At 35.5% G+C, this 15469-nt stretch overlaps 2 protein-coding genes across 13 annotated transcripts in view; one reads left to right on the top strand and one right to left on the bottom strand.

Annotated features, from left to right (window-relative positions):
- Nucleotides 1–15469, top strand: part of MAP3K19 (mitogen-activated protein kinase kinase kinase 19) — a 36425-nt gene that overhangs the window by 1768 nt on the left and 19188 nt on the right. For 7 of the 10 annotated variants that reach the window (XR_014884545.1, XM_085228746.1, XM_085228745.1 and 4 more), the window contains exons 2-8: nt 1284–1368; nt 2182–2393; nt 3036–3079; nt 5185–7674; nt 8777–8929; nt 9146–9843; nt 10862–10949. Coding sequence is in view for 9 of the 10 variants with exons in the window: in XM_085228746.1 (XP_085084872.1) it covers nt 1284–1368; nt 2182–2393; nt 3036–3079; nt 5185–7674; nt 8777–8929; nt 9146–9843; nt 10862–10928 (3749 nt within the window). In the remaining variant the exon portion in view is untranslated. Of the gene's footprint in view, nt 1–669; nt 741–1283; nt 1369–2181; nt 2394–3035; nt 3080–5184; nt 7675–8776; nt 8930–9145; nt 9844–10861 lie in introns of all 10 variants that reach the window. The other 3 variants (XM_003207720.5, XM_085228748.1, XM_085228747.1) reach the window with 3 other exon arrangements.
- The window catches only part of CCNT2 (cyclin T2), a 27831-nt gene continuing 25082 nt past the window's right edge, over nt 12721–15469 (bottom strand). For all 3 annotated transcript variants that reach the window (XM_085228762.1, XM_085228763.1, XM_085228764.1), the window contains one exon: nt 12721–15469. This exon is cut by the window's right edge. The gene's annotated coding sequence lies outside the window, so the exon portion shown is untranslated.

The raw sequence follows: 15469 nt of genomic DNA, 5'->3' as shown, positions 1-15469 counted from the left end.
AATATTAGCTGATATTTTCTTCTATTCATTTTAATTCACTGTGCTTAATTACATTATGTATTCTTGTCATTTGAGAAACGGAAGTCCAAGTTTTTCAGAAGGAGCCCCAAATCCAGGAAAAAAAAAATATTGAGATTAATTTTAAGAATCTTTTGAGTTTCTTAGGATAGAGGGTTGATGTGAGCTGCGTCATGATTACAGAAACAGTCATCACTGAGACTTTGTTGAGATTGCAGTGTACGAGCTGTTCTGTGCTCAGAAAGTTTTTTGTTATTGATCTCTTTTGCTAAGGAAGAGTTTTGATCAAATAAAGATAAACAATTCAGAACTGTCTTGTTAAAGATATGTTCAAAATATGATTTTCTTCTAAATGTGATCTGTTGACTTTCTAGTCTGCTGTATGTGGGTGATCTCAGCAAACAATACTGAGAGTTTTCACTTCTTCATAGCATATGCTGAATTTTCAGCAATAAAAATTGTGTTTGGACTGCTTTGTTTTGTGTATTTGCAGGATGGGGCATTGGACGTTAAGTTAAATTACAAATTTTTCATAATTTCAAGTACTTTTAAAATTCTGCTGTTGTCTTGTATAGGATCCCAAAATAATGAAGTATGATCTACTAGTTTGTGCGCATGGATTGGAAATCAATTAATGATACATGTTCTCAGGTTTCAGGACCTTAAAACATCTAAGGACAGTATGTCTGAAAAGCAGAAAATTAAGAGGAGAAGCACAGAAGGTATCTAACCAATGAAATGAAATCTGTGAAATGGAATATGTGTATCTGGAGAAGAAAAAGGACAATGTTAACTTGAGATCTTGTCACTTGTTAAAATCAAACATCCACAAAAAAATTTAATCAAACTTAAAGTTATTTCTGCCTTTGAAAAGCCCTGAGATTTGTTTTGGTTTTAATATTTTTTCTAAATGAGCTTGTCCACCTTTTTTTCTTCTATTTCTGTTCCACTGAAATAGGAGATGTAACTGGATTTTTTTAAAGATGTTCTTTGCTTTTAAAAGTGGATTGAACTATTGTATTTACCAAAATAACTGAAGTTATTTTAAGCTTAAGCATTCAAATGTCTAAAATTTACCACAAAAAGTATATGTAAGTATTTGATTCAAATAAAATTTGCTTTTTTTTTTTCCCCTGATACATCTCAATAATATTTTAATGGCCAAAATTAAGTATATGTGCTTTGGTGAGTGAATGTTATGCAATATACTAGTGTTTTCTGCAATACAGCAGTAACAGTACTAATACACTGATGTACTGATGCAGGTCGTGGAGCTGTTGTTGCTCTTCCAAATGCAGATAAGACAGTGAAAGAAATCTGTGATTCATACAAAGCTCTAGGAAAAAATAGGTAAGTAGAACTAATATTTAATTTGTGGTTAGGTATCCAAAATTGAAGACAAAGCAGGAATTAGTCTGAGCCTGAAAAGACTTTGTGCCAGATGTTAGATGCAGCTATATGAGTTGTATAGCGTTTCTTTCTTCCCAGTATCAAGCACCAATTCTTGCAGAGGCAGGATATTGCACTATATGAACTAGTGGTTTGGTACAATAGGAGAAACAACTTATGGTTATGGTTTACATAAGTGTTTGACCTAATTTAAACACAATTGTCTCGCATGCAGCTTTTAAGATAGACCGTATTTTCGACCTCTTTTCAATCACAGTTTTTTTTTTTTTTCCTCCCCATGTTTGAATTTTCCATTCTTCAGAAACCAGATGGCAGAAATCTGAGTCTTGTCCATACAGCCTCTGTTCTTGCAGGCAGGCCATAGCATATTTTATAAATGACAAAGGCACACCACCTGGTCTTCAGAATTCTTTTGACATACTTTCCTGATGATTCATAAAAAATACATGCTGGAAGCAATCAGTTCTTATCAATAAGGGGAGATGGCCAATATGTTTTCCTATTCATACTGTGTCTTTGTCTGTCTTGTTTGTTGTTCATTGGTATTTGTGATCAGTTGCTGCCATAGCAGTTAGATACTGCTGGGGAGAGTTACAGCTTCCTAAATGGATCAAGAAAGAGAAAACACTTTGGCATTCTTGCATCTTACAAGTTTCTTGTTCCTGTTATTCCAAAGTTGAGTGATTATTTGAACTGAGTAGGAGCCTTCCACTTATTTTCACGTTGATTTTGGTTTTTGTTTTTGCCTTTTAGCCAAAAAACACCAACAACCAGACTGTGGCCAGATAAACAAGTGGCACGTTGTCAAAGTAAAAAGCAGTTAACATTACAGATGGGACAGCACACCTCTCTACCTTTCCTGCTGAAGAAAGAGATCATAAGGCATGGCTTTGATTTCAGCTTTCTGCTACAGGCCTCATGCCCAGAATCCAACGTTCCAAAATCTTTTAAGGATATGCAACAAAGTAAGTTCAAGTTTAAAAGTCAGAATTCTTCAATAAAGTTAAACATCACTATCAAGTTAGATGCTGAAGCATCAGAAGCCCTTTTTCTTCAAACTTTAAATTGTCTTTCCATTTGTTTGAATTTTTCATATGAAGTGAGCTTCAGCCATGTTGCCTGTCTTCTTTAATTATGTGTGTGTCTATTTAGGGAATGAAGGAGATAAAGAAAAGCAACATAAAAAAAGATGTTACAATTCCAATTACTCTGTATAATAAAATTGACCCCAAATAATATACAGTGGAATTCTAGGCAGGGCCAGGATGACATCTCTTTCACTTCTTTTCCTTCTACTGGAACTAATTAATTCATAATTGAATTAATTAGCTACTTGTTAAAGTCAGCAAACATCTAAAGTTTAGAAGAAATATTTGTTTAAATTAGTAGAATAAAATATTTTTATATTACCATATTTCACTGTGTTTTACAGAAAGTGCAATTGTAACTTTCCACTTTTTTTGTTATAGCAGATTTATAGCATAGTTCTGCAACCACACATTAGACAAATCTCTGGTCCTCAGAACCCTACAGTTTGAAGTATCTGTGTAATGAAAATTGTAGTTTGTTTTACTTCTCACTAACATTAATGTGTTTTGATTTTTAAGGGTTTAATATAGCAATACTAGAAAACAGGATCAAGAGGTCTGAGGTAAGATGGTATTATGTATAAAACTAAACACAATTAAAAGTTTTATATACTTTGAAAACTTTAAAAGTAATGATACAAAAGAAGTCTGGGTAGTTTTCTCTGCTTGTTCTTCAGCTTTTCAGATGAGCATCAAGTATTTTTATAGATGTTATAATAAATATCAGCAAATGTCTGAAATTATATTTGTTTATTATATTACATCAGGGATTATTGAGGGCAAAATGTTGGAAGTTTAAAAAGATATAGAACCTCTATAAAATGGAAATACGTAAGCTAATTTTAGTTATGCATATTCTATACGTTACATACCTTAGATACTTTGTTTTGATGAATTTAAAAACAAAGCAATGCAATTTTACTGTGTTGATGGGTAGTATAAAATTGAAGCCAAACTGAAGAACTGGCCTGACTTTATATGGTTGATTAAAATAGTATTTAATATGAAATTTTATGAGAAGTGTAAACAGGATTGTTCACAAAAAAAATTTATGGCAACTCCTGTACTTGCAGTCAGGCTTGTCATTTAACGAGTTAGCATGTCACACCAAGTGAGCTTTAAAAGCCACAGAAGATCAAATTCGTTGTATTTATTAAAAAGAGGATTTGTTCTTTATGGATATAAATTAATTGTCCTTTCTACTAGAGACTTATTAAGTCTGTTGTGTAGTTTAGTGTACCTACTGCAAAATACAAGAGTATTCACAGAAAGTTCTGGCAGAAGTTCATAAAAAGAGCTATGAAAAAAACCACCATTACCAGCTGAAGGAAATGTTTAAGAAAAGTCAATTAGTTGATGTCAAATGTAATTTAATACAGCTTTATTTCACATCTTAGGCTCTGATGATTTCTAGAGCTTATCATTTGGGATTTACTGAGCATTCAAACTAAAACCATGCAGACTACACAAAACCTCCTGAACTGTAAATTTCAAAACAGTGCTCATTGCTTTCCCTGGCACATTCAAACCTCTGTTTGTCCTTGGAAGGCAAAAATTTCTTGCAGATTGCTAACTGATGTTGAATATAGACATGCAGATGGGTACTCAGAGCATATGACTGCATAATTATTTCCCTTGCATTTATTTGCATAAAAGTATGTGGCTTATTAGAGCTTATTTTGTCCTCATTTCCTATGTAGCAAAAAATAGAAATATTTTCAGAAAATTATTCACACTGTTCATATGAATAATCACAATAAAGTATTTAAATTCTCAAACGTGTTCTCTTTCAAAGATGTGCAGTAACTTTCAAGTTATGGGAGGGGAAGTGAAGAAAAAAGGGAGGGAAAATAAAATACATCCTAAGCACAACAGGCTACTGCATTAGCTGCCATATTAAAAAATGGCTTTTTGGTAGTCATCTGTGTGACTTCACTGACAAATGTAGCGTGGACTGTGGTATTTTCTAACAAAATGCTATTGAGCTCAATCTGTATTCCATCTGACATGGTTATAAGCTTTTCAAGTCTACATTGAACACATGGACGAGCTACATGTTAAGAATTACAGTAATGACTTTTAAAACTAATAAATAATTTATATATATATTTTTTTTCCCCATGGATGAAATAGCATTCTATTATAATATTACAGCTTTTGCTTTTTAAAAATTGCTTTCATGAAATCTGGTTCTGTTGGGAATATGATTTCTCCTGTAGTACATTTTGGAGGGTTGCATTCACTGAGAGTGCACAGCAAGAAGAAAATTTTGGCACGATAAACTACTGACCAGACTTTGAATTTGTGTATCAAGCATGCTAGATAGCATAAGACATAGTTAAGAACTGATGATGCTATTTGTACGTTGACCAAGGCTTATTGTTTTTAAATTATGGATAGTGACTTGTGCCTTATAGCATGAAATCCCATTTTCTATACAAAATGAGTAAAATCAGTAAATATGAGAAAAATAATATATTTTCTCAGTGTTTTGATATTACATTTCATACTAGGTTAAATGTAGGAATGCTTCAAATAAATATATATCCATCAATATATCCTGTTCTGATGTTTTTTCCTTCACCTGTTTGGTTCCTAGTGATTAGATTTTACCTTTGTCTGCTGTGTAATACATTATTAATTTCTTTTTTTCTAATGGAAATTACAGTTCCATTTGCCACCAGTGACATTTCAGCCTGTAAGAACAAGTCATCTTGCTCCTCTAAATGATATTTTCGTCAATAAGCACACCAAGATCAGAAATATTTTGAATATCATGAAGTCTATTTCTCAGCCTATAAAATCAGCTACTAAATTTTATCAGTATCAGTTAGGCAACATAGTAATAAGACAAGCTGAAAAGTGTTCAGGTGTGATTGTGGCTACTATTTCTGAGAAGTTCACTCCAACAGAAGGCTTGTACTGCTTCAGCAAGAATAAATATTATGAGTACTCTAACAATAAGAAAGAAGAAATTGAAAACAATTTGAAATGGACAGAAGCTGAGGTAGGTGCCAATACTGAACAGTACGACCAGAAGAAGTCCCACTTTTCAGTAGCTTGTGAGAATGTAGATATTATGACCCAAGACAGTTTTTGTGATGCTTATCCTTTTTACCTGAGCTCAAGTAACGCTCTGAAAAACTGTGGAATATTTACAGCTCTGTGTCCTGTGTCAAAAAACACAGCTCTGTGTCCTATGTCAAAAAACATTTTAAGAGCTGGTGAAAAGGAAGAAAGAGAAGAGAAGTCCTATAAAACTGGTATAGAAGAAAACATTACAGACATAATACTGCACTGTAGACCATGTGAAGACACTGAGAGTGAACCCATCGTGCTTAGTGATTGTAATTTAGATTCTTCATGTAAAAATGAAGTGATTGAGTCCTGCCATGTCTTAGAATATAATTCTGTAGCTGCAGTAATTCCTGGAGAAGAAGTGCAAGGTTTTTCTGGAAAACAAACAGAAAATAATATGTGTCTTCTCAAGGTTGAAAGGGAAAATGAAGCAATGTCAGAAGTGACTGCAAAAAGTCAAAGTGAGCTTGTTCCTGTTGTCCATGTTACTTTCTCTGAACAAGAACTACCTAGGAAACCATGCATTGCTAAACATCCTGCCAGAAGAAGGAGCACTGTTCGTAGCCTGCCTCCTCATATCAGTCAGAGCTTCAATGTTCTTGCTCGCAAAGACAATGACAAAAGTGAGATAAAGCTGAATAAAAACAAATGTTCATCAAGATCTAAAATGAGTAGCAAGACAAGGACAGCTGAAGGGTTAGTTATTTCTGATGAGATTTCCATAAATCATAATACACAAAAGAGGAATGCCAAGAGGCAGATTTTTCCATCTTTGCAACTGCCATGTGTGGGTTCTGAGACTTTCCTGAAGTGTCAAAAAAAACCACCTCAACACAACAAATGTAATTTTCTTCAGAGTTCTCAGAGAGTTAAAAAGCAAAGTTCTTCCTGCAGTTGCAAAAATCTAGTTATCTCAAAGAAACCTGTTACTCCACTTTCTCTACAATATGCACAATCTGCTTCAGAGTTTGTACAACTGAAATACAGTGATATGTTCAAGAAAATAAATTCAAATGACAAAGGCCCAGATGTTTATGAAATGTTTGGAACTCCTGTCTATTCCCACGTGCGTGAGCTTGATCATCTTGAGAACAGTTTTTACAGAGATGTTTGTTCTGCTCCACCTGGGGGATGCACTGCTAGCACCTGCAGTTCTACCTGCAATAAAAGAAGAGATAGCAGCCGAATAAGAAATACTCAAAAGAGAACACATTCTAAGCCAAAGAAGACTAAATCTGTCACTAAACAAAAGCAGAAAGGCTTACAAGCAAACAATAAAATTATTGAATTGAGTGGTAGCAACACAGAGCAAGATAATGTAATATCTTCTGGTCCGGATTGTCAAATACAAACTTCAAGTAGTGTGACATTGTTTCATGGAAACACAGATCATCAGCTTATATTTTTAGAAGAGCTTTCAGAATCAACCAAGCCAAGCAAAATTCTTTCAAATTCAAAGTTATCAACTATTAAAGAAGCCTCTTTGGAGCAGTCTCTAGACAGTCAGGATCTATCCAACCATCAGATAGATGCTTCCTGCAGCCAGGATCTTCTTCAACTCAGCAATAAAGTCGACATAGAATGTGCTGCTCTAAGAAACAATTTAATAACAGCAGACCAGAACATTTGTGTACCCCAGTACAGAGTGGATATGAATGGCTGCAAAAGCCTGGAATCAGACCAGGTCTCCTTCGAGACTCTAAATCAGGGAGAAGCATTGCCCTTTTCAGATAAACAGGAGTGTCAACTCCTTACAAACAAGTTAAGTCACAGTTGGTCATACACACCTCAGAACAGTATTTTGGCAAATGAACTCAGTCAGCCTCCAATGATTCAGACAACAAATGTTACAAGCCCCAGTTTCCAAACAAGTCGAAACATTTTGTCTTGGGCAGGTAATAAGGATGTAACCGATGAGTTGCTTTGTTGTCTGGCTGCAGAATTGCTAATGCTCGAAGATAAAGACATCAACTCTTCAAGGACAAAATATGCAGGTTCTAAAATGCAGAATACCTGTACTAAAGAAGAAGGAAACATGATGAACAGGGATGGAGAAATAGCAGATAATGATCTAGAGAAGGTAAAATTAAATTTTTGTAACTTGCTTGCTCTCTTAAGTGAAGCTTCAACAAAGTGTTGGATGAAAGATGAGTCTTCATGTTAACTCAATAATCAGTGCTTAACTAAAGTACTGGTAATATGTGCTTCTTAATGACCAAGTCTCTTCTCCTTGGGCCAGCAGAACACTTCCAGTGTTCAGATGAGGATACTGATATTAGATGCTGCCTGTCTGATATGGGCCAGGTGGTACTTAGGCATGAGTGATATAGCCAGAAAGACTTAGATGCTGGGTCAAGTTAAATTGAGAAATTATAGTGAAAAAAAGGGAGAGGCTACTTTAATTGGTTTAACTACAAGTATTGGCTTATCATGTCTGTTTAAGTAATACTTGATTAAACTTCAAGCTCAGAAGGGTTGGTTGGATTCTGGCTCTCACTCTCTGAAGAAACTTTACCTACTAATGACCTTACCTGCCAGTACTGCTTCTCCTTCCCTCTTAGATTTTCCTCCATTTAAATTAAAAATATACAAGGAAGATTAATTCACTATGTTTTGATACACTTCCTTAAGCTTCTGCAAACACAAACGCCAATTATACCTCCACTAATACTTCTAGGGATCTGTGGCTGGGTGCAGTAATTATTACTGGTTTTTTTGTTTGTTTGTCTGTTTGTTTTTTAGGAAATCTTTTCTTCATGTGAATTCCCCTCCAAATTGTTTTCATGAGGCTTGGATTATATATGTTACCTAGGGCAAATTAATTGTCATATTCCCCCTTAAGATTAGCAAACTTTAGCTATAATGACCAAAAAATAAAATAAAATACTAAGCCAATATATATCCTGTTCTTGTAAGTGTTTCTTCTTTCTGGCTTGCTTTCAATGGCAAAAAAAGATTGGGTGCTGTAATCTTCAGATTGTTTACTATTGTGATATATACTTGAAAATACTTAAGTAGTCTTAGGTAGCATAGCCATTGTATTGATGTGCCAGGCGAGGATTATATATACATAATTCTGTAGAAAAGATGCATGCCAGATGAGAGTTACTGTCTGTAAAAAAGTAACAACAATATGAGGTCTTTTTCCTCCATTCTTTTCACACTAACCATCATGTTCCAAGCAGAGTTACAGAAAAGCCTTTCTGACATCAAGTGAAGAAAGTGGACTGCTGAACTTTGAGGAGTCTACTCAAGTATCAGGAAGCAATTTAAATAACAAGGATACTATCATGTGGACAAGAGGTGAAGTCCTTGGAAAGGGAGCCTATGGCACAGTAAGTTGAAGTTTCAATATGCTAAGGGATGCACTGGTTATCTCAGAATTATATCTTACCTTCTAAATGACTACTTTCTTATTCAAAAAATAACTTAAATATTTTGCTTATACAGTAAGATATGACACATGACAAAAACAAAGGAAGTAATTTAAAATAAGTAATCATACTCTTTAATTTCATGTTTCATTTTAATAAATGCCAGTTTCATTGTAGGTATACTGTGGTCTGACAAACCAAGGACAATTAATAGCTGTAAAGCAGGTTGTTTTGGATACGTCAGATCGACTGACTACAGAAAAGGAGTACCAGAAGCTGCATGAGGAAGTTGATCTTCTGAAGACATTGAAGCATGTCAATATTGTAACTTACTTAGGAACTTGTCTGGAAGAAAACATTTTAAGTATTTTCATGGAGTTTGTTCCTGGTGGCTCAATTTCCAGTATTCTTAGTCGTTTTGGTCCATTGCCAGAAATTGTCCTTTGTAAATACACGAAACAAATTCTAGAAGGGGTTGCATATTTACATGACAATTGTGTAGTACATAGAGATATCAAGGGCAATAATGTTATGCTCATGCCAAATGGAATAGTAAAGCTAATTGACTTTGGCTGTGCCCGGCGTTTAGCTTGGGTCAGCCTCAGCGGCACACACAGCGAGATGCTCAAGTCTGTGCATGGGACTCCATATTGGATGGCACCAGAAGTTATCAATGAATCTGGATATGGGAGGAAATCAGACATCTGGAGCGTTGGCTGCACAGTGTTTGAGATGGCAACAGGAAAACCACCACTGGCTTCCATGGACAGGGTAGCAGCCATGTTCTATATTGGGGCTCACAGGGGACTGATGCCTTCCCTACCTGATCGATTCTCTGGAACTGCAGTGGACTTTGTGCATGCATGCTTAACCAGGTATGTAGTTTTTTAACTGAAAGTCTTTATGAAATGAATAGCAAATTAATATCAGCCTTTTACATATATCTGAAGATCAGACTTTGTCACTAGGGAGAAGTATGTTATTTAGTGGGCATGGTAGTGGCTTCAGAAGCAGGAAGCTTGAATTCTAATCTTTGGATTAGAATTGTTATGGCACTGTTAGATGTGAACAGATATAACAGTAACCAGAAAAACTGTTATCAGCAACATCACATATACTTCATCTCAGAGAGAACAGCGTTTAGAAGGTAGTAGGAATTGCTAAGGTAGAAGGAAATATACAAGTAGAGTTTTTAATACATATCGACCTTATAAAACAAACAAAATAAAAGTCAACAACCATCACCAGCAAAAACAAACAAAAACCTCGTGCGTCTATAGTGGCAAAAGTTTACTATATCATCTCATCATGCCACAAATCTAAGTGACTCCTTCATTCTTTCTTTCCCATTAGTTTATTATTTAGGAAGTCAGCATCCTTTATCCTTTTTCTTGTTTTGCTTTTGAAATAAGTCCAAACTGAGGGTTAAAAAGGTGCAAACTCCTTAGTTCTAGAAATGCTGTAATTCCAAATGGCCTCGTTAACGTGAATTATGTTGATTGGAGATGACAGAATAGACTGACAGACACAAGTTCAGGCAAATCATTGTCACGTTCCTTAAATACATTTTTTGTGCACCTGAAACAGCCAAATTTACAGAATTATTCTATGTTTTGGAAAGATTTTAGTGGAAGAATAATTTTTGTAATAAATTATTCCACTTTTATAAGTCACAGATGCCAAGTGCATCTTCCCACAAATTCTGCCATCCTTTGTGTCAGTCTTATTAAAAAAAAAAACAACAAAAATTTCAAAAAACAACCCAAAAAGGACTAATCACTGGAGAAATAAGAGAAAAACAATTGCCTTAGTATGCATTTAGCTTTTACAAATAATTACATACCATGCATGCACATCTATTTTATGTACTGATTTTTGAAATCCTCAATGCAGAGATCAACATGAACGCCCTTCTGCTCTGCAGTTGTTGGACCATCCCTTTATGAAAGGAAGACAGTGAACTGTTCAGAACTCCTGTCAAGTGAGTAATACATTTTCTATTATGAAAAATATTTCTGCTTGTGAAAAAGAGCAGAACAAACTGGAGTTAGAAGTAACAACAGAACATACTGCAGATTGGTTGTGTAGACAATAAGTTATTTTTAGACAATGCTTCGCATTTTTTTTGTCACATCTGTACTCACTGGAATGGGCATTCATTCACTATGAACATAAGGGCACACATTTTGTTGTTTCTGAGGAGATTCTAGAGGGAAAAAAACCCCACTACCATCAGCACATGACAAGTAAAGTAAGTTGGAGTGCTGATTTTCTGTAAAAACCTACGGAACGTGAATGGTATCAGCAGAAAGCTTCACAGATGCAAAAAGCTTTGTGAAAGCTCTTCTCAAACTCATAGATAGTCTTTAAATGTGTCTGTGAAGATCCTGTTGAAACTCCATACCACACAATTATGTTGGCATAAAATGTACTGAAGTTGTTGTTCAGCTAGATGGGCCTTTTAACTGTAGCTGGTGAATGGAAAAAACTAGGTAGTACACACATACCAGAACTTCTTATCCTTTTCTGTGGAGGTTTATCAACCTCAGGATACCGTGGTGATAATGACAAGAGATACCTAGTTGCACACAGATGTACCTTTATTAAGCTAACATCAAGGTAATTTCCTGATCTCTCTAGAATTATGCATCTGAGATTTGAGACCATCTTTTTTTTTTTTAACAATGCATGGCATTTTATGGACAGTTTTGGGTTACAGGCGGATTGAGGTTGGAAGGACAGCTGGAGATGGTGTATTCCAACTGCACTGCTTAGGGCAGGGCTGACAGACACAGGTTGCTCAGTTACTTGTCCTTTGGCTTTTGAGTATCACCAAATATGGAGACTACAGCTCTAGGCAACACGTCCCAGCGTTCAAATCTCCTCATACTGAAAATATTTGAGCAGGCTGTCTTGTATTTCAAGTTGTGCCTACTTTTTCTTGTCCCACTGGATAACACAGTGGAGTCTGGCTCTATCTTCTTGACTGCCCCTCATCAGGAATGGATACACATTGATAGGATTCTCTCAGCTGCCCTCTTCAATCCAAGTGACATGCTGTGATTCTCAAACTTCTGTTTGCTGGTACAGAGCAGCAGAAGCATAGGAGCATTACCTTTCTCTTGTTTGCAAAGGCTGTAAGGTACTATTTGAATCACTCGAGAAACTACTACTAATTTTCAACATCCTTTACCTGAGACTTGAACTATTTTGAGAAACACTTGAGTGAGCACCATGTAGATGACATAGTCTTAGTCTGCACCATTTTACGGGTAGTTACACTGACTAGCTACTACCTTCTATTAACAGAATATTTTTCAAATGTATTCTCATTGCATTCAGATACAGATGATGCAGGTATTAGCATTTAGACTGCCCTCTTTCTGATGGGCTTCTTTCTCAGTACAGTTAAGATTTTGGGGGAATAAGACACAAAATGTGGTGAACTTTATGATGTTGTCATAAAGTGGCTGGGTTCCAGGAAGAAACATAGTAAAATTCAGCCCTAGAACTTTTAGGGGCTGAGTCCTCAAAAGTTAAAGTCCCTAGATTTCTGCACCAGCAGTCATGTAAAAAACAGGCATTTCACAAAATGGAAAGAAGGAAAGCAACAAAAAGTTGGTTTGCAGATCTTTCTGCAGTGTTAAACTCTTCAGTTACTTAAATAGCTTTTAAATCTTATATTATTCCAGTAGCCTGACTTCAGAGAGCTATTTGGTCTAAATTTCATGAAAATGAAGAGAAATCAGTACTTCTAGCAAAATTCTTTATTAATAGTTTCTGTAGGTATGATGTCACATTACAGTAACAGAACATCATGCCAGTATAAAGAGAAATCTTAGCATTACAGAAATCTTCCAAGTTTCAACAGTTATTATCAGTCCCGTTTTGAGGAATACCAGCTGGTCCTCCTGTCAAAATCCATGGTAACTTGAGCATCTTCACATTGAAGTACCTTGCTGAATAAAGGTAGAAGCCCTGGCATATGAATTCAGGTAGGATGTACACAATTCCATAACAGATATTAATTCTTCTAAGATTAAGGTAATGTCTCCAAAAAGGCTGCAACGTAAACATGAGTTTTTACTTAACATGAAGTGATACTGGGAACAGGGAAAAAGTGGGAATGCTTTAAGACATGCAATTAATTAAAAATGTTCAGAGCTATGAACTTTCCTCCTTATGCACATCCTATATGCAAAACTAACATCCTCTGTTAAAGTCTGAGTTCCCCACTATTCATGTTAGTAATTGTTATTTAGAGTTTGAATGTAATGTTTAGTTCAGCTAATTAAACTAAAGTTAATTTCCATTTTTTTAATAAGCATTCAAGTTTTTAAACCTGAGAATTTTACCAAAATATGAAAGTGAATTTTTGCTTTTGTTTGACTGGATTTAGAGACAGAGATTGTTGTCTAATGTCAGTGTTTGCAACAAAAATTCTTTAAGTTTAAGCATGTTTGAGACCCAAGGATACGCGACTGCATACCAGCCATGTGTTCAGCACAGCTAAACAAACAATCCTGTTGATTTAGGGCATCTCGGGCAGCTCAGCTGGGTCTGGCTTGGTAGAACATTCTACAGACAAGTCTGACAACTGCATATTTCTTACTTAAGGAGATGACAGATTTTTCACATTAGAATCCAGATAATTCAGATAACCTGTTAACAAGGAGAAAAGTTGAAAAACCTTAAATCCTTTTTTCTTTTTATGATGACTGACTCTGAAAAGGGGCACACTTGCCTTACGATTTATTGTATTTAAGGAGGGCAAGCCTTAAGTTTTTTTTTTTTTTTATAATATACATAGCACAGTATTTATTCCTAAAACTAGGTGGGCCAGAAGCAAAAGAGCAGCGAAGAATGCATTATAAAAGCATGCAAGCTACCAGGGAGCAGGTACAGAGCTACACTGTAACACCAAGATTCCTCAATGTTTGGAGTTAGAATTTGAGCATGTGAAAGCACATCCCTTTACCTTTTTAGAGGATACCTAATATTTATTCTATTAATAACATTTAAAGCTCTGAGCTGTCACTCAGGAAAAAGTTAGCTTTCATAAGACTTGCCAACCCAGCTATTCTGCACTGGTCTCGAAACTACAGACACCAATGACATTAAAATATTCCTTTCAAAATACATGCACTGATCTTTTTCTCAAGGACACAGACATCAAGCCCAGAAAACCCACAATCTTTAAGATTCGGGCTCAAAACTATAATCATCTTGCACGCCTTTCTCACAAAGTTCAGCAGGAACTGGTGCTATTTGCTACAATCCTATCTCAAGTCCAGTTCTTGCATATAAACTAAAAAGATCAAAATCTCTCCTGAGGAAATGATTCCACCCCCCAGAGCAGACCAATCTCTTCTCCCCTATTTCCCAAAGGGACCCATGCCATGAGGCAGGTTCAGAAAGTGAGGTTTACAGGTATTGCCAAAACAGCCTCTGAACTATGGCAAGAAAATTGGTTCAATTTGAGTGGGAGAACATAAAGGAATAAAAACCAAGTACTTCCGACTTTTAAGAGTAAAGATTACTGATTTAAGTTCACTCTATCCAGGTCTGCAGGCTATTCCTTCTCCAGGAATGTCATTCTCTGCAGCAACATGAGAGAGAACTTATGGCTCTCCCCTTCAGCCCCCCAAAGTGTAAGGAGTTAAATATTTCAGAGAAAGGATAGATTAATTGGCTAGCTCATCTTATACTAATTTGAAAGTCTTTTAGACATCTATTTTTAGATGTCATTATTAGAATGTGTATTTACAACTGCAATTAAAGAAAGCAAACACATTGTTTCCTCAAATCCCCTTTACACAAAGAGGACTAGGAACCTTTCCACCCATGGTCTTACAAAGAGAAGGTTCCTGTCACTCCCCTCTTGCCCTTCCATTTTCCTCCCCCGAACCATGAAGGTACCAAAAAACCAAAGCAGTATCAGTTGTGGCCAATCCCTTTACAATTAAATTACACACAGGCAGAGTAAGGGAATAGATACATGCATCTCTTCAGATGCCATAAAAACATCTAGAATTTGCCTTTGCTGTGTGCAAATACTATTTACCGTGTGTTCCTAAACCTGAGCACCATACAGTGAAGGAAACAAAGGAAATAAATTATGCTTCAAATTTTAAGTAATTCACTATTTGATTGATTTAATGGAAATACTATTTTTGCTAATAACAAAAGAGATATTTGCATCTACAAATGAAGTCGGAAAACTGAACATAGGAAATGGGATAATTTCTGCACAATAATAGAGGTGAGGTAGGGAATTTTATTGAAAATATTTTTTTTTTTTTTTTTTACAAGTTCCTAGAAATAAAGTTTTCTAATCCCACACAAATGTCTGTACCTCAAAAATTCAGCTATGCTAATATGAAACATTAATATTTACAGTTTGCCAAAAGAATATACAGGATTGCCGGTTTATGCAAATACCGAAGTACCAGATCACAGTGAGATACATAATGTCAGCACTTCCACCATTAGGAACAAAAC

This window comes from Meleagris gallopavo, chromosome 7 (assembly GCF_905368555.1).
Source record: "Meleagris gallopavo chromosome 7, MGAL_WU_HG_1.1, whole genome shotgun sequence".
NCBI classification, from domain to species: Eukaryota; Metazoa; Chordata; class Aves; order Galliformes; family Phasianidae; genus Meleagris; species Meleagris gallopavo.
This window is presented reverse-complemented; position numbering and strand designations above follow the sequence as displayed.